General features: G+C 50.9%; 1 protein-coding gene across 7 annotated transcripts in view; it reads right to left on the bottom strand.

The window, feature by feature from the left end:
• The window catches only part of RRBP1 (ribosome binding protein 1), a 68,881-nt gene that overhangs the window by 27,149 nt on the left and 17,588 nt on the right, over positions 1-24,144 (bottom strand). For 3 of the 7 annotated variants that reach the window (XM_033185539.1, XM_033185542.1, XM_033185540.1), the window contains 3 exons: positions 18,118-20,020; positions 2,469-2,617; positions 1,180-1,302 (listed from right to left, as the gene is read on the bottom strand). In XM_033185539.1, coding sequence (XP_033041430.1) covers positions 1,180-1,302; positions 2,469-2,617; positions 18,118-19,999 — 2,154 coding nt within the window. In that variant the 5' untranslated portion in view covers positions 20,000-20,020. Of the gene's footprint in view, positions 1-1,179; positions 1,303-2,468; positions 2,618-18,117; positions 20,021-24,144 lie in introns of those variants that run through there. The other 4 variants (XM_033185537.1, XM_033185538.1, XM_033185541.1 and 1 more) reach the window with 4 other exon arrangements.

The following is a 24,144-nucleotide window of genomic DNA, read 5'->3' as shown; positions in this document are numbered from 1 at the left end:
TAAAAGCCAAGGCCAGTGGTCTCCGAGGAGGCTGGGTACTGAATGAGGACCCCAGGCTGCCCTGAGCATGCAGCCAGGGAGATATTCTACCACCCCAGCAGGGTTGGGAGCAGCATCAAAGGGTGGCCATCTAAGGTGTGTCTTCTGGTCCTGCCCGTCCTCCACCCAGTGAACTTCCCATCTGGCTCAGAGCTGTGACCCTGAATTTGCGACAAAAACTAAGGCTGCCTTACTTCCAATTCTCTGTGCTCGAGCAGACAAAGGCACCCAGAGGAAGGGGCTGTAGCCCAGATACTGTCGGACAGTCCACCACCCAGGCCCTCTCTCTGCGCCCGCTGCCCGGGACGGAGAAGGCAGGGAGGCATGGAGAGAGCAAGAGCAAGCCTGCGGTGCTGCATGGGGCAAAGACGGCTTTCAACAAGGCCTGACCAGTCCCAGAGGGCTAGGGGGCCCCTCACCCTGCCCTTCCTCCAGGAAGGCTGGGGCACCAGGGCCCACCCTCAGAAGCAGAGAGGTGGGGAAAGACCCTGGTGAATTCTGCGGTGGGAAGAGCAGCCCCTATGCCATGGATCACAACACAATCTCAACGTGCCATCAGCCCCATCCTACGGCAGCACCAGCCCACCACCGAGTGCCGTTCAGGGTGCAAATGCTACCTGCCACGCCATCCGCTGATGCGGGGAGCCAGGGTTTCCCTGCACATTCCTCCTCTGACAGCAGCAAAAGGGAGAAGAGCAGCCCCTCCAGCTCCCTCCCCAAAAGGTTTTGCACAATTCTCAAGAAAACCACCTTGAATCTACTGTGGGCACCCTCCTTTCCAGGCACAGCCCCTAGAAAGCCGGCCTGTGACTGCAGGACCTGTCTAGTGAAAGCCAGGTCTGGTCCATCCCCATCACAAACTGACGCTGCTTAACTTCCAAGCCCTTGCTTCACTTCCCTGCGTTCTTACAGCCACGAAGGAAGCCACCACCTCGTAGAGCCACGAGCACTGCCAAGGGTGAGCCACCGGCCCCTGGCTCCTTAGGCAGCAGATAAGCAGCAGTCCCTACTCAGTGGCCTGACAGCCAGCTCCGTTCCAGGCAGGCCTGAGCATCTCAGAGCCCGGGATACACCGTGAATGGGGCGGGTCCTCAGAGGACGGGGGAGGACAAGCCATCTCTGAGCCCACTTGGGCTGTACCTTGTTGAGCTCCCTCAGTTTGCTCTTGGCGACAGCCGCGTCTTCCTGCTCTGTGGCCAGCAGTTTTTCCTTCTCTTCCAGCTGGCGTTTCAGAGTCGCCACAGGGTCACCCTTCTGAGTGGCCTAGAAGTACCCAGAGATGCGTTAACAGAGGGGACAAATGGGACTTGGCTCGTCCCCCGACCCTGGACAAGAGCAGAGAGGCCCGAGGTCTTGATGAAGTGGAGCAGGGGCTCTGAGTCAAGGGTTCCACTGGGACTCCAGATACTTGTGGGGAAAGGCGCCCTGCCTCGGCCATCAGCCTGCCAGGGCCCCAGGTCCAGTGTGTGTTGGGACTTTCAAGGCCAAAGGCTTTGGATCCCTGGAGTGGTGTTTAGGAGTGTGGTGTTGCCAGCTCCTCTGAGGGGTGGCTGGCCACCATTTCTGGCCTGGAGCCTCCCCGAGCCGGGCGTGCAGCCTGTAGGCCTCTGGCTGCAGCATGGGGACCGGGTACTCCGGGGACAGTGGCCTGAGCAGAGCCAGGCCTCTCCCTGGTCATCTTGATCTCCTATGGCCACTCATACCCAGTAGAGCCCCCAGTGTCGAGTGACAAGCTCTCAGTGCCACTGAGACTGTGCAGGATGTGTATGGCGAGGAAGGGAGTGACCCCGCTGGCCTCAGGACACACCTGAGCATCTCTAACCACTAAATTCTCCAGCAAAGTTACCCTAAACTCTGACTCCAGTGAAGTAATGTGCCATGCAGCACTTCTTGGGGACAGCTCTTGGCCAGAGGCACAAGACCGTTCAGAGCTCTTAGCCTCTGAACCTGCCCCTGGCAGCACGAGGGAAACCAGGGGCGCTTCTGGGCGGGGGAACCTCACAGGGCCCCACACAGTGTGTCCCTATACCTTCCTTTCTACACCCTGAGCTGTGGCCACAAACTGGCTAGGCCCCAGCTCCCTAGATCCCCTGCAATACAGAGCCCTGCCCCGGCCCTAATCATCTCAGGAGCCGGGCCATGGGTGGCTTGACAGAAGACCAAGCACCTGCAAGCGATCCCTCAGGGTGGCAGAATTCTGCCAAGAAAAAGAAGCGGAGGCTGTTTTATGAATGTTCTCTCTGTGGCATGGCAGGGTGCGTGTGACCATCCTGACGGGCATCTCGGGGTGGTGGGAGGCATGGGGCCCGAGAACCCAGGTAACCACTGCAGCTCACTGGCCCCTGAAGGGGAGAGGCACGGGGAAGGGCAAAACCACCCTAGCCGGCTGCAGTGGCCTCTGAGTGTGGCCAGCAGGAGGGTGGGCCCACCTTGTGCCAGGTGTCCTGAATGATGCCAGCCTTCTCAGACAGGATCTCGATGAGCCGCTGGGCCTCGCCCTCGTTGAACACCATGCTCCCAACCGTGGAGACCAGCGTCTTGTAGGGGAGGTAGAGAGGGCCATCGGCATCTGGGGGCCCTGTGCAGCGAGAGGGAAGGAGCTGAGACTTAGGCATATGCCACAACACACACGGCCGCAAAGTCCATCACACCAAGAAGGTTCCGGTCACAGCCAAGAAGAGCTCTCTGACTGCCTGGGGTCAGCAGGCTGAGCATGGCGAGTCTGCTCCAGTGTCTCCTGCTCTTTCAGGACACTGAGAAACTGACTCAACGATGGGTCCCTGCACCGTCCTAACTCTGCTATAGAAGTCCCAGGCTGGGGTGGAAATAGAGCTCCTCTTTTTTTTTTATTTCTACCATCAAGATTGGCCTGGAACAAAATTAAGCAAGGCGTACTTTTCCCATGGGCTTTTCTCCCTTCCTTTTTTCTCACAAATGCACTGGTCCTGTTCTCGGCCTGCATGGCTCACCAAGGTTCTCCCCACTGGCCATGACTGAGCTCTGTGGCCTTGTGGGACCTGACTGGGCAGCGAATCCACTGTCCATCACACACAGACACCCAGAGCTACACTCCTGCAGCCACGGGAGGGGCACAGAAGGCAAGGAGAGGCTGCTTCCACACATCGGTGCAAACCCTCTATTTCTAGCTCCGTGGATGAAGCTTAGGCAGTGACAGGTTTGGGAGAGGGAAGGCTGGCTGGGTTCCTATAGAACTGGGCCTGTCCACTCACCAGTCCATGAGTGACTGCCTCGAGGACAGGAAGCCATCTGCCAAAAACCAACCGTCACTTCTGAAAACTAAAACTGCCGAGCCCCTCCCACCCCTGCCACACATACACACACACACACACACACACACACACACACACACAGCTTTGCTCTCATTGGGGCTTGAACGCAGCCTTGGAAGCAAGAAAGGGTGAACCAAGATGCCACGCCTGAGCGCCTGTACTCTTCCACAGCTGAATGACAGTGCCAAAAATGAGCCAAATCAGAGAGCGGACCGGCCTACCGCAGCCCCCTCAGCTGAGCCCACCTTGGGAGGACAAAGGAGAGGGCTGGTTTCCATAGCAACCCTCAATTCTCTGGCTTGTCACAATATTTTCACTTACTAGTCACAATATTTTCATTACAAGTCAAAGCATTTGGCACAATACCTTAATGAGGGGAACGTGGTATGTGGGCGAGCTGGTTGCTATGAGCACCTTTATTTCATAACTTCTTACTCTGGTGAGGCTCAGGAGATTAAAAATAACCACGCTGACACCAAAGGCCTAAGAGCTCATGGGTGCCATGAAAACAGGTCCTGGCAGAAGCATGCCCCTTCAACCTTCTTTTTACTGAAATATGCGTATGTCTATAAAGTAATTTTAATGCACACACAAGAGAAAATTCTAACCCAAAAGCCAAAAGAAAATAAAAGCATGCATGGTGTACTCTCAGGAGAAAACCCCGTGTTAGTTCACATTTCGGTTCCCAGCCTTCCTGTCTTCCCCCTCAGCCTGCAGGTGCGTGTCTACTGCCAGCACTTTCCAGGAGACAGAGGCCACTTGTTTCAAAGACACCTCTGTAGTTACAGACTGGGCAGGGTAGCTGCTTCAGGCAGCGTCTAGCTGCTGGCTGCAAAGACATTTTCCCCTCCTGACTCAGAAGAGTCTCCTCCTGTGCCGTCCGACGTGCTGGGCACCGGCCGCGTGTGGCTGCTGGGCACCTGCAACGTGGCTGGCCTGACTCGAGATGTGCCACAAGTGGAAAGTACACATGGAATTTAGAAGATTTGGTATGAAAAAAAAGAATGTGAAGTATCTGTAATAATTTTATATATTGATTGTATGTTGAAATAACATTTTGGATAAATTGGGTCAAATAAAATATATCGTTAACATTCAGTCCATTTGTTTCTTGCTTGCCTTTTTAAATGTGGCTAAAAACATTCACATCGCATCCATGGCTCAGACGTGTGTCGCTAACATTCTATTTCTCCTGGACTGGCTGGCCTATTCCTTTCCAGAACCGGGGACTCCCAAAGTGCCCCCTGCTGAATTCCTGGCAATCCCTGGTCCTACAGAGGTTCCAGAGTGACCCAAGAGCTCTGGCCTCTTTTGAACGCTCTCCTGAGAGACCACCCTTCCAGACCCCACGGCCCCGACTGCACTGCCGGGTGGGGAAACATCTGGATAAGGCAGCTGGAGAGCCCGCGCTCTAGGACGCCGCTTCCTGCACGGGGATCAGCGTGGCCACATGCTCACCCCTCACAGGCTCCGTCCACAGAGTGCTCCCGAGAATGTTCTTGGAGTGGCATTCTCATTAAAACTTTCTAATGTAATTCCATAATATTAGATATTTTAACAGAAAAAAACTTGTAACAAGTGAAATGAACGCAAAGCTGCATACAGCAAAATTTTAACGCTTTCCTCTGCCATCCCTCATGGCCCCCCAGAAACTTCCACAGCCTTTGCCACACTCATACAAACGCTACCTTTCGTATTATTTTGAGAGAGCTATAACTTTACAAAACATTTTTCATTAAGTATTTTAGGTAAAAACTGTGCTGTCTCCACTGTTCCCAAATCAAGGGCAGCACAACTGAAAGAAAAAAGGAAAGCCGTCAGAAGCAGAGGCAGGATTTCTGGGTCTCTAGATGAGTTGCATTTAAATAACATACTAACGGGAGCCTAAGGTGAGCCAGGGACATCACTTAGGGCTCCAGCAAATACTTGAAGACGCCAGTAACCTTCTGAATTGTGAAATCTTAACACACTAAACTAAGTCTGTCAGAAATCACAGACGTCAAAAGGCTCAGGGTGCAGTGAATACTGGAACAGCTCGGCTCACTGAGGACTTACTTGCTCCTGTGGCTAATGCTTTGCCCATCTTGGTGGGTCTGAAATACCAGAGAGGGACAGGCCAGGAGGCCTGGGGAGAGACCAGGGAGCAGGAGACCCCGGAGTAGAGACACAGACCAGTGTCTCACTTTGATGGATAATCCAGACCTCTGTCTAGCAGGGGACACAGCAATGGGACAGGTAGTGTGACAAATAACCACATAGGCCTGGGCTCAGGGGGGTGGCCTCTCCTGAGCTGGGTGGCCCTGGGCATGGCACTTCACCTCCAGGTGATGGCTCCTGTGGGGGAATCTGAGCCAGAACCCTCAGAGCCACAGGCCTGCCCAAGAGCCTGGAAATGAGATTTTTAAGTGCTATCTTCTCACCTTTACTGCTGACAGCTAACTCAATAAAAAACAAATGAATGAATAAATTCATTCATTTATGAATGTACAGATGAAGAAACACATCCGTGGGCCACGTCCAGTCTGCAGGTCACCTCTGTCCTTGGGCAGTGGGGCACCAAGGTCAGAGCAAGGCCTCTGGGACCAGGTGGCCTGGAGTCGAATCCCAGTTCAGCTCCTTCCCACCCGTGTCCTTGGACAAGCGGCTTAATCTTCCTTTGCCTCTGTTTCCTTGCCTACGAAATGGGGATGATCACTGTTCCTCTCACAGCTTGGCTAGAAAGATTAAGTTGCAACATGCTTGGAACCATGCCTGGCACAGGGTAACGCACAGCAAAATAAATCAGCATGGCCAGCCTTCAAGCAGCTCACAGCAGCTCAGATAATGCACCTCACACTCCAAATTTCAAAACAACTCTCCCTTCTGCACCCACACTGGGAGGCTCAGGCACCTAAAATTAAACCCATCTGGCAAAGAGACATTTAGTGTTCTCTCTCACTGTCAACTGTGGCGTCCTTGGATGAGGCTTTTCTCTCTGTATAATTTCCAAGATCCCCCATGGCCAGGACTCAGGCACAGGAGGAGGATCTCAACCCTAAGGGGCCTCATGCGACTCGGCGGCCAGCCCCCCACATCAGCTGCTGGAGCACCCCTGCACTGTGCACACCTGGCTCTCTCAGTCCACGGGAAGGCTATCAGAACCACTCCAGGAACGGCCGCCCGAGCCCTGGCAACAGCTGGTGGTTAATAGGAAGGGATTATCGCCTCAGCCCTGGGATGGGCCCCACAAAAGGCTCCAGCTCCAGCTCCAGCTGCTGCTACAGGTGCCCAGAAGCCCTGGCCAGGGCAGGCAGGGCCAGGTGGTCTCCAGACACAAAGTATGTACCACCTGTGTACCCAGCAGTCCGTAAATTGCTGGGCCTGGAAGGTTAAGTTACAGGTTGGGCTGTGGCCAAGAGAGGCAGAAGACATCGGGCCATAAGGCAGAAGAGTGACACAAGGCGGACCTGGAGAGCGACTGTGGCAGCAATGCTGAGAAAGGCTTTAAGGCTTTGAGCCAAGCATAGCTGGGTAAGGACACGGTGAGGGACTTTGGGTCCTAGCATGTCAGGCTTACACCCGAGTTGGACTAGGTCCAAGTCTTCATAGGCCCTCAGAATCCGGATTTTATTCTGTAGGCAACAAGCAATGCCTAGAAAGGAATGTTTGAATTTGAGAAAAAGATTTCAGGATGCCCAGGGGGATGAGGCTGGAAGCAGACAGACCAGCTGGCCTGGACCCTGGTCCTAGAGCCCGAATCCCCGCTGGGTCCTAAGAGCCCAGGACCAGAGTCCAGGCCCAAGCATTCAGGAAGCTGAGCTGGCGGGAGAGAGAGGCCCAGGTGTCAACCCAGGACTCTTGACAGTGGAACCTGAAACGGCGTGCACTTGAGGGCTTGGGGAAGAACTCCATTGGCAAAAACTCTCATTTCCTAAGAGACTGTCCAGATCAGGTTCTGAGGGCACCTCCCTCAGACACACAGATGCAGTCTGAATAGCTGCTGCCTCTGGGCCTGCACAGGGGCGACTCCAGACAGTGCAGACCAAGGGACCCAGCATGGCTGCCCCCGTGGGAAGAAAGCCAGATCGAAATCTTGGCGTGCCTTCCACACCCTGCAATCCCCAGTCACCCCACCCAAACTCAGGTCTGCTTTAAGAAGGTGAAGACCCTGGGGCCCCAGGAAGGGGCTCCCCTGTGCCTCCTGGAAGCCCAGCACCACACAGGTAGTCATCAGCCTCTGCAGACCAAGATTAGGAGGCCGAGGACAAGCTCCCCATTCCTGCTGGCCCAAAGTCCAGAGGGCGTCTCTCTCTGTCAACCTTTCAGGGTCCCGCCCCAAGGTGGGACGTAAGACACTCTCTAGGGAGGAGCTCCGGCCAACATCACTGCTGGCCTCTCCCTAACAGCTCGTTCCTGGACTGTGGCCATGAAGGCTCCTCCTGAGCCTGTGGGGGAAGTGAGCTTTATGAGACCCTGGAGGAAATGAAGATGTACCAAATGCTCCCGGAGGCAAACTGCGACTCCTGCTCTCACTCACTGCTCATCTGCCCACAGCTGAGGCCGGCCCTAGACAACATGAACGGTGGACTCCAGGCCCAGCTCAGGCCACAGAGCCCGGCCTTGCCCAGGCACTGGTCAGCGCTCCTGACAGGAAGCAGGCCAAGGAGGCGCAGCTGCAGTTGGCTCCGAATGCCACGAATGGTCACATCTGCAGCTTTAAGGGCAATGGAGCTAAGTACAAATAATGTCAAGAACAACCCAGTTCGGGGCCTTTTAATCAGTCCTTTTCCTTTAGTTGGAGAAAAAAGTAATCAGCTACCAACTTGGGGAGTTGTATATTTAATGGTATCTAATGGAATTTAAAATATCCTAAAGACTGAAGAACTATTTTCCACTTTAAAGTTTTGGTTTTTCCTCCAAGTTTCAACAAAACCAATTTGATACCTGGAGTTAAAAAAAACCTACATCACAGTATTTTTAAAAGAAAGACAATTCCTGGAGGACCTCTGGGCAAGGCCCTTCCCAGGGCACACAGGCTGGCCCAAGGAGGATACGGTTTAGACAGCAATTAAGACTCTACCTAATGCCTGCAGAAAACGGCAGGGGATTTTTAATCCCCGGCTGTCTGACCACAGCCGTCTGGGGCCAGTGACCGGAGTCCCAGCCTCACCATGTTTTCAAGTGACTGAAAAGAGATTTCTGGAAGAGTGTCATCTAGCAGCTTCTCACACTGATACTTGGCTCGCTTCCCTAGGGGATGTTTTTGTTCTTTTTTAAAAAAAGAAGAAAAAAAGAAAAAGTTGGGTTTGAAGAACTTACACAGAAAGTGAATAAAGGCTCATAAGCCCCAAAGAGTTTTCTTCAGAGCTTCAGACTCTGAGAAACTGAGTTAAGTTCAAAAGAAAAAGTATCTGACTTGATCTCCGTGTACACCTCTCTGTGCATCCGCCGGCGAGAAGGGCATGGGGCACCTACCGGGCAGGGCGGGGGCCTCGGGAGGGGCTGCCCACACCAGCCGCTCTGCCATCTGCTGGTCATCTGCATGACTTCTGGGAAGTCTGAGCTTTGGTTTCTGCTTTTGTCAAACAGGTAAAAATTCAAATCCACCTTAGAGAATTGCACGAGGGATAAAGGCATGGAAACCAGCCTCCTAAACTGCACCTCTGGACAAACACCTGGCTGGGGATTGCAGCAGTGACACACCGGCTATGCTAAGCAGTGCTGGGCTTGGAGCACAGCAGGCACACGTGGGGAGGACGGGTGTGGGTGGGTGGGTGAGAAGCCGGGAGCAAGGGATGTTCCCATCACCAAGTCAAATCATTTAAGATGAGGGCCCTGCTACACTAGACACCTTGAATACTGTTTCCTGGGGGCTTGACAACTCTTCCCCATACCCCCTGACCTGTGACCCCAGCCCCATTAGATTACAGAACAAGACTTTGGATTTTAGGTTGCATTTCCTATTGTGGGGGTAGAATGGGGGCTAGGGGAGACTGCACACAACATGGAGCTCACAGGCCCCCTCCCACCAGGGCACTGCCAGGCTCCAGGATGTGGGAATCGCCTTTAACTTCCCACCTTGCCTCAGTTCATGAATGCTTCCCAGGCACCTGTGTGTCGGGGCTGGACAGGCACTGGCCTCCTCCTGGAGGCCTCAGAAGAGCTGGCACTACCTTTCCTCATTCCAGACCCCAGAAGGAGCAAGGCACTCCTTGCTGCTCCTCAGAGGATGCAGGGCTGCCTCAAAACACCCAGAAGGATGAGAGTTCCATCAGTTCTGATATAATGAGAGCCTATTTGACTTAGAGACAAATAACGGAGTTTTTGTTTCTTCTCCATAAAAAAAAAAAAAAAAATTATAGAAAAACTGGAAAAGGCAGAAGGCTGAAAGGGAGATACTAACATTTACCCAAAATCCTACCTCCCAAAGGTGGCCTCTTTTTCCCACATGGACTTATTTGACGTGGCAAGAATGGGTCTCTGAAATGCCTGTTTCTGAGTGTTTGCCACTTCATGGAGGTTGGTTGGGTTCTCCCGGGCCAAGACACAATGGTCCCTCTGGCCACAGAGTAAAACCGGCTTGCATCAGCAGGCTGGGGAAAGAGGGCCCCGCAGAAAGCAGGGCAAGAGAGAAGTGCCATGCCCCTAGGGTTACCCACCCCCTTCCGTTAGGCAGAAAGATCACAGGTCCTTGGGTGAGCTCCAGACTCCCCAAGAGTGTAACAAGTACCCTGCATCCCCACATCCCGAGTGACGTGCTAGCAGAGGTAAGGAGGAAACACCTGTTTCCACCCAGCAGCAACAATGAGTGAAGCAAGCTCCAGTTAAAAGCATACTGTTCTGGAGCTCACGCTAACTGTGGGGTCTTCAGAATGTACATATGTACTTCCTCAGTCTACGCCCACACTGTAGGATCCAGACTCGATTCCAGGTGCTGGGTGGGACAGCTCTCCTGCCAGTGTAACACCCAGATGGTGATTAGTATGAGATCAGTGCAGCCCAGGGTGGGAGGCAAACCAGCATAATCCTGCAAACAAAGACTCAATCTGAGGATAAAAACAGCTTTTTTAAAAACCAGCACCACTGCACACACACACGTCTTGTGCTAGAAACTTGACGTTCCTAACAGACACTGTACATAAGTGCTCAGTTAACTATCAGAGAACAAACCAGCTAAAGCCTGGATGCGCGCGTCAGCTGACAGTACCCCAAACACGGGGAAGCTTCCGTTCTGGGGACTTTCCACTTCTCGAGGATGCCATCAATTTCCTCCTCTCCAAACATTCAGTAAAGAATTTGTGCCTTTCATTTCCGAAGGAAGAGGTTTTCTCCTTATCCCACGTCTGGGTTTATAATGCTCCCCCCACTCCAAACTTCCTGAAGTTAGATCATTTCCAGAGTAGCACAGCAGCATCATGTGAGGAGTGCTGAGTCAGAAAACAATTGTGTGGGCCTCTCATCGTAAATTGTGAAAGTTTCTGGAGAGCAATGCAGCACTGTCTTCCTAAATTAAAAATGTACCCACCTTTTGACCTGGCAATTACTTATCTAGGAATTTACTTTGTAGACACACACAACAGTGTATGTACATCATTGCAGCATTAATTTTAGCTGCAAAATAGCTGCATACTACTTAAATGTCATTTAAATAAATTGCGATACATTCATGCTAGGGAATAGTATGCAGCTGAATGTGGCAGCTTCGCAGGTGCAATATGGAAAGATGTCACCAACAGACTGTTAAGTAGACAGCAGTGTGCACTGCAGCTCCCGTTGGTGGGTGCCCATGTGAAGAGCACAGTGAATTTGAGGCCCCCCCACAGGAAGTGGATGGTGACTGGGATGGAGCAAAAAGACTTTCTATTTTCACCTTCCATGCTTCCAGACTGTGAATTCTGTTTACTGGAAACACATATTTATATAATAATAAATTGTAAAAGGCGAGGATTAGGAAGGCAGGCGTTCTCTGTCAAATACAGCCATGGACAAGTGGTAAAACCTGCTGCAGGGCCCCCATCTGCTCTTGGAGGACAGTCAGAGCAGAAGTTCTGGAAGCGACCCAGCCTGGGTCTGCAAAAGCATGTCCTGGGCCTACCACTCCTCCGGGGTCTCCCTCTGGGACACTGGTCAGCAGGCGGCCCTGCTAGACCAAACAGGTAACAGGTAAGGCCAGGAAGACTGAAGAAGCCATTCAAGTCTCTGGTGGAGCCCAGCTCCAGACCTGGTTTTGCTGCTGATCTGTCATGTGCTATGGGCCAGTCACAGCCTCTGTGACCCCTCGCAGCATATCCTACTGTGATATGGAGGTCAGACAACTCACCCCACCCTGTACTCAGTACACAGCAGCCAGAACAAAGCAGGCAGGAGCAGTGTGCACCACCACACAAGGCTGCACAGATCTGCCAGTGATCCAAGAGCCCACTTCCTTTCAAATGGTCCTGTTTAGAGCACTGCTGTGGAAAACGTTCTGCTCTGGCCGAGATGATCTGTCTCTGCACTGTGTAAGGGGAGCCACTAGCCACGTGTGACTAGTAGGCCTTGGAATGTGGCTAGTGTGACCGAGGAATGGAATCTTTAATTTTATTTACTTCTGACTAATTTAGGTGATAATTTAAATGCTCCCATGTGACCAGTGTCACCTATATGGGACAGCACAGCCCGAGACTCTAGCCCTTCCCTGCCCAAGTCAAGGCCTCCTGGACTCATGGGAGGAACTCCCGTCCCGGCCTGCTCCACACCAGTGATCCAGAACCCACTCCCAAGCACCTCCTGGATCCCCGCAGCACAGCCCTCATGCCACTTCACCCCTCCCACCCAACACACTCACACTGACAGGTCCCCGTGTTTCTAGATGTCCAGGGCCAGTCAGCCCACCCGGAGTTCTGCCTACGGTTGCCTCAGGTTGGGCACACATGACCTCTAGAGAAGATGGCAGGCCCCAGACTGACAGGAAGCTCGGCCCCAGCAGAGGGGCAAGGGGGTACAGGGCAGCCAGTGGGGGCCGCCGCAGCCTTTCGAACAAAGGAAGGAATACGCAGTCTAACGTGTCTCATCCGGGCCTGCTCACCCGGCAACATGGTCACAGCCGCCAATGGTAAGCAGAAATCCGATTAATTCTGGAACACGAAACTCCACATGTAAGACGTAGCTGCAAGACTGAAGCCAATTCCATGAGCCGCTGGTGAAAACCCATGTTGTGGACTCACAGATTTCTGCCTCATACCCTCGGGCACCACAGTTCACGGCAAACTGAAAACCAAGAAAATCGTCTGAGGGCACAGAGACAAGGTGGGAAATGACTGCGAGTGATGGAGCGTGCCCGGAGCAGAGAAGGGCCTTTGCGAGGCAAAAAGGCCAAGCACCCCGAGAGCACCACCACCAACTGACTCTGCCGTGGTGGGAATTCTGCCAGATGCAGCGACATGCCCATCGTGCCCAGCACGCCCTCGGGCTCTCCCCTGTGCTCATGTTATTTGTGTATGGGAAACGCAGACTGTGAGGAGAGGTGCACACTTCACTGAGCCCACCCAGGGCCTCTGTCCTTTACAGTCAGAGCTGCAAAGCAGCTGGAAGCTGGATGCTATGCAGACAGTCCTTCTTGCCCACGCCACCTGGCAGTGCTTCAGGGGTTGGGCCCCCCACCCATGCTCTTAGCAGGAAGATGGCAGCCACAAATGAATCAAGAAATGTCCCTGGAGCCCGTCAGCTGGAAAGAGCAGAAAATACATGTGTGCTAAAGAATAAACAGATTGTGACAGAGTCCAGATGAGGCCAATACATACAGATACAGGCCAAGAACAGCCCGGCCCTGGCCAGGCGTGGTGGCTCACGCCTATAATCCCAGCACTTTGGGAGGCCTTGGCGGGTGGATCACCTGAAGTCAGGAGTTCGAGACCAGCTGCCATAATGGTGAAACCCCATCTCTACTAAAAATACAAAAATCAGCTGGGCGTGGTGGTGGGTACCTACAATCCCAGCTACTTGGGAAGCTGAGGCAGGAGAATCACTTGAACCCGGGAGGCGGAGCTTGCAGCGGGTCAAGATCACGCCATTATACTCCAACCTGGGTGACACAGCGAAACTCCATCTCAAAACAAACAAACAAAAAAAAGAACAACCTGGTCCCAAGGTGGACAGAAAGAGCCACACATGCACACCTCACAACCCCCAGCCACCAAAGACCAATGCTGACTGGGACATTAATATTAGATACCCACCAGCACAGTCCACAGAAAAGCACACTGTACAGTGAAACAGTAATGCATGAACCCTTTTTTGTCTGTTTTGGTTTGATAATGGCCATGCAGGGTCTGACCACTGCAGTAAAGGACACAATAAAAGGACAGGGCCTTCCACCCCAATTGCTACGCGCGCAGACTAGTGTGGGCTGTCCACGTAACACACACCCGACCTCCTCACATCCCAGGGCCAGTGCCCTCCCTTTACAGTGTCCGTGCAGGAAGCACCAAGTCATTGTCATTCCAGGACTCGAATGTCCCCCACATCCTGAGTGTAACCCCATCATGGAACTGGTGGCAGCAGGTGCTGTGTGTGAAGCATCTTAAGCCAGAGTTCTGAATGCTTCTTATTGTACAATGCTGCTCCCCCAGTGAGAAGATCTCTACCTGGGACCACGGAACTCCAAACACATTAATGACTTATGGGTTTTCTATGGATAAACTTGGAGCCTTACCAATATGCACTACAGATGCTGTGGAAAAGAAGACTGAATACATGTGCCTGTTAACCGGGATTTCAAATACCTTGAATTTCCAGCCTTACTACCCAATCACGTGTGTGTTTGCTAGTGACTCCCTTCCATGTTCATAAATGCCTCCTTTCATCTGTCCTGAGCTCTTGATGCTTGAGCATCATGGAATCATGGAGGATCTCTTCACTGTGGCTGGAGCTCTGGACCCAGTCACCAAGTCCACACTCCCCTATCAACAATCCTGGATGACTCTATAGCCTGTGCCGCTTTACAAACCACCCTCAGCCCCTAAGGTCTGTCCACTGTGGCTCTCAGGTCCTTCTCTGCACTTCACCCCAGAACTACTGAAATGAACCCACAGGCAGAGGCCTGCGGTGCTGAGCTACGTCCAGAGACAGCACGCAGGAGCAGGAGTTCCAGCGGCCCCTGCCTTCCAGGGATCTTTCTCAGTTGTTTTAACATCTGGAATTAAGGGAGTATCATTATTCCTTTATTTTTTGCAATGGCAAAGAGAGTATTTAAGAAAATATATCAAGATCCAATTTTATCTCCCTAAAATAATTGCTAAAGGGCATTATATCAGGAAGGTTTTAATAGGAAATTCTTTGCTTCATCAGTTCGTTGGAATGCCTGTCCCAGTAGCATTACTGAAGGCTTTCCGAAGGGTGTTCCCAGCTCCAGGGGGTGCTGTCACAAACACGAGATCCAGGGTCTTCAGCATTGCTTTCTGACTTTTATTTTTTTCTTTCTTTTTAAAATTTCTTGTAGAAACCAGGTCTCACTATGTTGCCCAGGCTGGAACTCCTGAGCTCAGTGATCTTCCTGCCTCGGTCTCCCAGGGTGTGAGGATTAACAGGAGTGAGCCACCACGCCCAGCTGCTTTTCGACTTTTGAAGAGAAAACTACTACCACATTGAAGAAAAAAATTAGAAAGGAACTAGCGCTCTAATGGGGATTCTCACATACTGTATTTCCTACAGTTCTGGTTTACCTTGTTATCACTTATCTAATGTCTCTGCCTTCCATTGTTCTTGAGGCATCTAAAGAATTTGGCACCCGACTTTTCCAATGAAAAGTCACACTGTGACCATGTGACCAGTCTTTGCAGGGTACTATGGGATCTTCCCAGGCATTACTGTTAGTGGCTGCACTGTGTCTGGGTGAGCTCAATGTACCGAGCCCTCAGGGCGGTCCGAGGGATACCCTGGCCACTCACCCATAGACCTGGCTGCCACAGTTTACACTGTTTCCTGAAGGGAGTCCGGGAGAAGAAGAAAAACTACTGGCCCCTTTAAGGCTCTTGATACATTTTACAAAATTGCTTTTCAAAACGGTCACACAATTTACAATGCCAGCATTTAAAAATATATATTATATATTGATATTAATAGTTTTTAAATAAAGCTTATTTGCTTTAATGTGAGTTTTCAAAATTGCTAAATGACAAAGTCTCCTGGATCATGACTGGCCCCACGTGTGGGACCTGGGACCCACAGCATCAGCAGCTCCCAGGGGCTGCTTAGAAATACAGAATCTCAGGCCCCACTTGGGAGCTGCTGAGTCACCGTCTTTATCATAGCAAGATCCTGGGTGATTCATCTGCATACCAAAGTTTAAGAAGCACTTCAGGAGGAATGTCTCCAGGATCCTCATGGTGTCTGGTGAGTGGCCCGAGTCCACTGCAGATGGCCATGAAGATGCCTTTGTACATCGACCATGGGAAAACAGGCCTGAGATTCCTCAGTGCGAATTCAAAAAACAAAAACGTAAAGTCCAAGGAAGAACTTTCCCCATGTTTTCCAGACTCCCAACACTGTGAAGAAAGAAACCACCCTGTGGGCAGCGTGTCAGTGGCACATGTGGCCCTGCCTCTGCCTCTTCCTTGTGGTTGCGCAGCCCTGCGTGGCTGCATGTCAAGCTCCCCCATGTCAGCCTTGGTGACTTCTTCTCATGACAATGTCAGAGTGGCCATCTTCCACCATCTGGGCTAATCCATATTCGTTTCTTTTCAAATTAAATCTATTTCATCCAAACTTTAAATTTTTATAGAGGCAAGTGCTTGGTGGGTCTAAGGAGACTTTTCCAAATTATGAATATATGAACACACTGTCCTAGATCATTTGCCGAATGTTTCCTCCCCTACCGCAATGTGATGCTTCTCTTATTCAAGTTCTTAGTTTCTGGGCCTTCTATTCTCCTACTTGTAATTACAACAGTCGGGAGATGTTCACACAATGACAGGACTGGCCTTCTAAAATCCACTTTAAAAAACTGTTCAATTATTCTTACCTATTTTTCCCTCAGATGGGACTTTTCGAATAATCCATCAAGTTAGGGGGAAAATCTTATCGAGAAAGTTGGGCTGGAATAATGGTAGACCACTAAATTAACTTGAAAATTACTATCCTTTCATCGATAATATTTAATCTTCTTCTCCTAGAACATGGGGTTTGTTTTCTTGGTTGCAACTTTATCACCTCATCAAGCTGTTGTGTTAGGTTCACAGAGGTCACACGTAGGGCTCATCCCTAACAAGGTTCTTTATTACCTGCAAATTAGAACAATTTTGTCCTCCTTTCCAATATTATCATCACACTTCTGTTTCATATCTTGTTTCAAATGTCTAAAGCCACACGAAGTAACAATGACCATGGGATGCAGGAAGCTGTGGACATGTCTGATGTAGAAGAACCAAGTAAAAGCCGATTCTCAGCAACATCGCCAGCTTTGAATCAAGTGGAACATCATGTTAAAGAAAGGGCAGTGTGTCGCCTGCCAGCCTCTGGAAGTAGGGCTGAGGCCAGAGCGTCTGAGTTTTCAAAGGGCTTTCGAGGCCACCTGATCTGGGCTGGGCAGCTGGTCCCTGGCTTCCCACAGGAGCCTACATCCACTCACAGCTGACAGGGCCTCTCACACAGAGCAGGGGGCTGCTATCCTAGCAAATGGCCCAACAAAAACAGCGGGAGAAGGAGGAAACCCCAGGAAGGTAATAGCCTAACAGAGGCAAGATAGGGAAGCCCAGATAAAGACACAGGGCCTGTGCAACCCGACACTGGTCCAAACATTTCACACCTTCTAAGATACCTTTTGTCAACACAAATGCAATTATTTTTCCAAATCAGCTAGTGGCTATTTAAAAACAAGAAAAGAAAAGCAGAGGAGAGGAGAGGAGAGATAAGTAAAATTGAATGAATGACAAACATGAAACAGGAACTCCCTGGACCAATTTCTACAGTGATATACACGAAAAAGACAAAGGTAAACCAGTGCTCCATATGATCACATATCTATGTAATCCAGTGTCTATGTTAATGCTCTATAATGCTTTACTAAATGACTAGGGTGGGGCAGGGGAAGGGGAAGGCAGAGGGGGAAAGAATGCAACTGCTCCTTAATAACACCTTCCTACCGTCATTCACTCAGCAAGCACAGATACATGACTCAGGCTGCACAAAAGCAACAGGTGAGGCAAGAACACGGAACAGGCTGACGGCACACAGCCAGACAGTTAAGAAAGACTTGCCAACGCACAGAACTCTTCTAGACTGTGTGGTGGATGGAATTACTGCTCCTAATTCCTCACCTCTCCTTGTGCTCCCATATGTTTAAGACATGCCAAGACATGGACCTACTGCTCACTCACCTCTCCTTTCTCACATCACCTTGCAGTCCCTTCTCCCTGGACACAGTGGACTCCCTGCCCCTTGACTCAGGCTCAGGCACATCACTTGTTCTGGTCAACGAAACGCTGCCTTGAAATGCCCTTTTGTGCCTCTGCTGTAACCATGAAGGGCCTCTGCCCTGGAGGGCCCCAGAAGGATCACACATGGAACTGACCTGAGCTCAACCTGTAGCAGAGTCACCAACCCAGTTAAAACCAGGGCCACCATCCGAGAAAGCTCACATCTGCTAACCTCCAGAAGCATGAGCAACAATAAATGACCGCTGTTGAAGGCCACTGAATTTTTTTTTGAATATTTGTTATGCAGCCTTATTATGACAATTGCTGACTGATACAGGTGGTACTCCCCAAGAGAATCCACAAGTCATTTAAAAACAGCCTCTCCTTCTAAGTTCATAAAGAAATCAGTTACTTACCAGGCTCACCTTTTTTCTTTGAACCAGACTTCTTCTTGGCAGGAGTCTCTTGTTTCGGTGCCTCTGGGCTCTGGGCCACATCTGTATTTCTGCCCTGGACAGAAGCTGACTCTGTCTTTTTCCCCTGATTGGCAGCTGCATCTGCCTTTTTGCCTTGACTGGGGGACCCTGCTGCCTTTTTGCCTTGACTGGGGGACCCTTCTGTTTTTTTCCCCTGGTTTGTAACACCCTCTACCTTTGTGCCCTGATTAGCAACCGAATCTGCCTTTTTGCCCTGGTTGGGAGCTCCGTCTCCTTTTTTGCCTTGGTTGGGACTCCCTTCTGCCTTTTTGCCCTGAGCCCCTTCTGTCTTTTTACCCTGATTCTGGGCTCCCTCTCCTTTTTGGCCCTGGTTCTGGGCCCCCTCGGCCTTCTTGCCCTGGTTCTGAACACCTTCAGCCTTCTTGCCCTGGTTTTGGGCTCCCTCAGCCTTTTTGCCCTGGTTCTGGGCCCCCTCGGCCTTCTTGCCCTGGTTCTGGGCCCCCTCGGTCTTTTTACCCTGGTTCTGGGCCCCCTCGGTCTTTTTACCCTGGTTCTGAGCCCCCTCTGCTTTTTTGCCCTGGTTCTGGGCCCCCTCTGCTTTTTTGCCCTGGTTCTGGGCCCCCTCTGCTTTTTTGCCCTGGTTCTGGGCCCCCTCAGCCTTCTTGCCCTGACTCTGGGCCCCCTCTGCCTTCTTGCCCTGGTTCTGGGCCCCCTCAGCCTTCTTGCCCTGGTTCTGGGCCCCCTCAGCCTTCTTGCCCTGACTCTGGGCCCCCTCTGCCTTCTTGCCCTGGTTCTGGGCCCCCTCTGCCTTTTTGCCCTGGTTCTGGGACCCCTCTGCCTTCTTGCCCTGATTCTGGGCCCCCTCTGCCTTCTTGCCCTGGTTCTGGGCCCCCTCTGCCTTCTTGCCCTGGTTCTGGGCCCCCTCTGCCTTTTTGCCCTGGTTCTGGGCCCCTTCTACCTTTCTGGCCTGGTTCTGAGCCCCCTCAGCCTTTTTGCCCTGGGTTGGGGCCCCCTCTGCCTTTTTCCCCTGGTTTGGGGTTGTATCTACCTTTTTACCCTGGTTCTGGGCCCCCTCCACCTTTTTGCCTTGGTTTGGAGTTCCTTCTGCCTTTTTGCCTTGGTTTGGGGTTCCCTCTGCCTTCTTCCCTTGGTTTGGGGTTCCCTCTGTCTTTTTGCCCTGGTTTGGGGTTCCCTCTGCCTTTCTGCCCTGATTTGGGGCTCCTTCTGTCTTTTTGCTTTGGTTCTGAGCCCCGTCTGCCTTTTTGCCCTGAGCAGTGCCAGTGGCTGGTGTGTTGCCCTTGGCACCCACTGGGGGCACCACCACCATTGGCACCTCCTTGGGAGCAGTTTCTAAGATGGCAGCCTTCGAAGTGAGAACCTGGATGGAATTCACTACAGAGCTGACAGCTGGTTCCACTTTTGCCACTTTTTTCTCCTTCTTCTTTTTGTCCTTGGGAGAGGAGGCCAGCTTCTCCTGGGGCGTGACTGGAACTGTGGCCACAGGAGCAATGATAATGGGGGGCTGGACTGGGGTTGGAGCCACAGCCACAGCAGGAGCCCGTACTGGTTCTCGGAGAAGGACAGTCACATTGGGAGCCGGATCGTGATCAGGTATCTTCCCATTAGGCTTCTCTTCCTTTTTCTTGGTCTTTCCTTTCTTCTCCACTGTTTTCTCCTTCTTTTTCTTCTCTACTTTCTGGTGGTGAGTTTTCGCCATCTCCTTGCGCTGGTTGGCTAGGGCTTCTTCATATGACGTTTCCTTCATGGAGAAAGTCGACACCAAGAAGATGCCAATGGCAGAAACAACCATGAATCCTCCAAAGACCACAACTCCCAAGGTTTGAGTGTCGTAAATATCCATCCTGGCTTGCTTTCCTTTCACCTGTCAAATACACACGTGGAGGTTACTATTTGTAGAAATCGAGGCATTCAACAGTTTCCATCCCCATCAAACTTCAGGTTTCACTAATTCTTTCTTCAGACTAATAAATTCAGAGAAGAAACAAACCCAGGTACTCTCTGATGTCCCACATTCTCTCCTGCTCCTCTTTAGGAGTGAGCGATTCATAACCAAAGCAGGAGCAGTCCCCACACAAAGCAGCAGTAGAGTCAGAGCAGAGTGCAGGTCTACCTCTGCAGCACACATGCCCAGGAGCCTCCGCAGCCAGGACCCCCATGCAAGATGCTCCCCACCACAAAGTCAAAGATGCACCGGAGCACAAACGCAGGCCAGGTGTGAGACCATGGGCAGTGGTGGAGACCGGAGCAAAAACACCTGCCCCCACCTAAAATCAGGCAGTGACACTCTGTCATGGCCGACTGCCCTAGAAATGTCATTGCTGAGTTGGGAGATGTTTTGATTTTTCATGTTAGGCCAGATATCTTTTTAATATTTTTTCTCTCAATGTGAAATTGACTGATTTAAAAAATATGTGAACCAAACCAAACACATCTGGAGGTTTTCAGCCACATGCATTTTAGCCAGCAGGCCCACAGTGTGCTATCTCCACTCTGTTGCTTCCCTCTTCCCCAGTGCCAATAAATGCCGCTACCCAGGATCAGAGAGAAAAACTTCTGCATTACAATCCTGAAATGTGTTCAAGAATTCAGTGAGGGAAAATAGCCTTTTGCCAGCAACAGCTCCTGAGGAGTTATGGAGCCTGCAATTTGCATGTTGGGAAACAGGAAGAATCAGTCTTGGGAGGCCCAGAAGATGCCAGATTTGGAATTTCACATCCAGAAGGTGCACACAGGGTGAGGAGACAGTGTCACCAGGCACTCTGTCAGACAACGCTCCCCAAACCATGAGGACGAACAACACGGTTCTCACTGCCTATGGACCAAAGTCCAATGGGTCAGAGGCAACCAGGTTCATACACCTTCCTGCCACAGCCCAGGCTAAGTTCCACTTCACTGAGGAACTCCAGGAGGTGTATGTATTTGGATACATTCAACTGAGTCCCGAGTCCCTCTAACGAAGATCGGTGGAATGAGCAAAGAGAACACAAGGGTAAGAAGGGGTGGGTAAGGGGAAGTAGAAAGAGGTGGAAGAGGAGAGGAGGGGAAGTGGACAGGCCTCCCCCAACATTGCCCTGCAAAACCTCTAGCTGCTGTGGGAGGCTGGGTCCAGGCTGCTTAGTGGCTCAGATATTGAGATTCTTCTCCTAAGAAACTGAGATCCCCACTCCTCTTGAGTGGATACAGAGGAGGGAAATAGAGTAGGAATCAAATGCAAATTTTGACATGAGGGCATATTAAAGAAGGGACTGAGAAGGGAGACTGTTTTCAACGTCTTGGCATCGTGTTCTAAGGCAAATCACTCTCGGCTGGGCGCGGTGGCTCACCCCTGTAATCCCAGCACTTTCGGAGGCCGAGGCTGGCCGATCACGAGGTCAGGAGATTGAGACCATCCTGGCTAACATGGTGAAACCCCGACTCTACTAAAAAATACAAAAAACGTAGCCCGGTGTGGCGGCAGACGCCTGTAGTCCCAGCTACTCGAGAAGCTGAGGCAGGAGAATGGCGTGAACCTAGGAAGCGGAGTTTGCAGTGAGCCGAGATCGCGCCACCGCACTCCAGGCTGGGCGACAGAGCGAAGACTCCGTCTTAAAAAACAAAAAATCACTCTCACTCTCATCACAGAAGGAATACATTACTTTGGCCTTTCTAAGACTTTTGCAGGAAGAGGGTTTAAAACACTCATGACAAGAAAACTTCCCAGCATATGCTCTCCCTGGGGACAACTCTGTCAGCCACGTGGCAACACACTTCTCCCACACTGTCACTCTGCACTGAGCGGGACCAAGTCACACTTTTCATTCCAGTCTTAACCTCTACAAACAAAGTCTTAGGGGAGCTCCTAGAGGCCTTTGAATCCTGGGTCAGGCGGCATTTATGTTTCCAAATGGGTTCTGACCTCTGGCTGTGGGCAGTAGCAGTGTGATCCACAGCCAGGGCACTCTCACGTTTGATCATCGAGGGAAAGTACCAGGAACTGGCCTTCCGAGAACACACTCTCAAGCTGGGTGTTAAAAAGGAAATCACACCCTGCTCAGCTGTGCATGGATTCAGTGGGTAGGAGGATGGGGACAAGAAGGTCTGGAACATGGTACAGTCAACCCTCACTTTTTGGCAGGTACCCACCAACCAAAACTCCTCTGAGTACTTACAAGATTTCTCAGAACTCTACCAAAATGGACACCACATTATAATCACTACATTCAAAAATCCTAAGGCCAGGCGTGGTGGTACAAGCCTGTGATCTCAGCACTTTGGGAAGCTGAGGCGGGAGGATCGCTTGAGCTCTGGAGTTCAAGGCCAACCCAGGCAACATAGTGAGACCTCATCTCTATTAAAAAAAAAAAAAATCCTCTAAAACACTCCCTTTCTCTAGAGAAACGAACATTCGGGGCCTGGGTCACCCTCACCGAGGCTCCGTAAACCCCAAATGGTTTCCCAACAACCGTGTGCTCGAGAGGTGGTCTCCACGGAGTCGCGGCTGGCACTGGTTGCAGACCGTGATGCAGTGAACGTCCATGCACAAAGCAGGGCCTGTTCACAGCCGAGGACTGTGGGGCTCTGTGCAGCCTTGTGGTTTCCAACTTCTAAACTCTGGCAGAAAAGCCAAGGCTGGAAAGTGAACTTTTAATCTCACTCAACATAGGCAAACACAGAATACAAAAATATATTCTCTGTTGGGACCCAGAATCGAGAAAAGCAAACTCGGGAGAATACTTCTCCTTTGCAACGCACACAAATATATGTTTTATAGCAGCACAAATGTGTCTTCCCAACTTTTGCAGAAAAAGAAATTACATTCCCACCACTAATTTCCAAGTTAGAATTTTTTAAAAGAAATCTTTCACAAGAAAATGAAAAGCCCTAGTCTGAAGTAGTAATACACGGAAACATTTAAGGCTAAGGCAATACCACCACGGACAGCAAAGAAATCGAAATGAAAAACAGCCTTTCTGCTGCTTTGCCGAGTCAGCTTCGGTGGGGCATAAACATCATGCTGGGAGATCCCTGATTCACAGAAATGATGAAGCCAGGGATGCCTCTCAAATTCGGTTCTCACAATCAGCATTCTGGGAGCTCTGCTCCTGAAATCCACACCATGATAAGAGGCCCCCAACAGAAACCTTTTCTAGGGCTTCCTCCATTGCACCAAAGAGTTAGGGCAGATGTGTGCCCACCCATATGTTGTAGGGTCTGACCACAGGGATCTATATTCTGTCAATTCCAGAAACTTCTGTCAAATATGTACTTTTACTCGCTGTAGTGGTCCTCCCTTATCTTCTGGGAAACATCCCAACACCCCCAGTGGGTCTGAAACTGCAGTAATACTGAACCCTATACACACTATTTTTTTTTCCTATACCTACATACCTATGATCAAATTTAATTTAGAAATTAGCCACAGTACGACATTTAACAATAATAAAATAGAACAATTATAACCATATGCTAGCATCACCACTCCTGCACTTTGGGGCAATGATTAAGTAAAATAAGGGTGACTCAAACATACGCACTGTGATACCAGACAGTGGATCTGAGAGCCGAGAGGGCCACCAAGTGACGCACAGGCAGGTAACATAGACGGCATGAATCCACTGCACACGGGATGGTTCACACCCTGGGCAAGACGCTACTCAGAACGGCATGCAACTTAAAACTCAGAAAGAGTTTCTTTCTGAAATTTTCCATTTAATATTTTCAGACCACAGCTTTCTGCTGGTAACTGAAACCACAAAGAGTGAAACCATAGATAAAGGGGGACTACGATATTGCCAACACACTCAGACTGTAAGACAAAAAGATGAAGGCCCCAAGAGGGAAGGATGTAGGAGGCTGCCCAGAGCTCAACACACTGAACTCTCTGGCCCACCTCTAAGGTCTCGAGAGAACGACTCTTCTTCTGTTCTTAAGATTTGAGGAACAAAAGTGAGAGGAAGCCCCAAACTCTTTAGACACAGAAGATATTTGCTAATTCACATGGCCCGG

The sequence above is a fragment of the Trachypithecus francoisi genome, unplaced genomic scaffold (genome assembly GCF_009764315.1).
Source record: "Trachypithecus francoisi isolate TF-2019V2 unplaced genomic scaffold, Tfra_2.0 Lachesis_group21, whole genome shotgun sequence".
Lineage (NCBI taxonomy): Eukaryota > Metazoa > Chordata > Mammalia > Primates > Cercopithecidae > Trachypithecus > Trachypithecus francoisi.
Note: the sequence above shows the minus strand (reverse complement) of the source record. Positions and strands in the feature narration are given on the sequence as shown.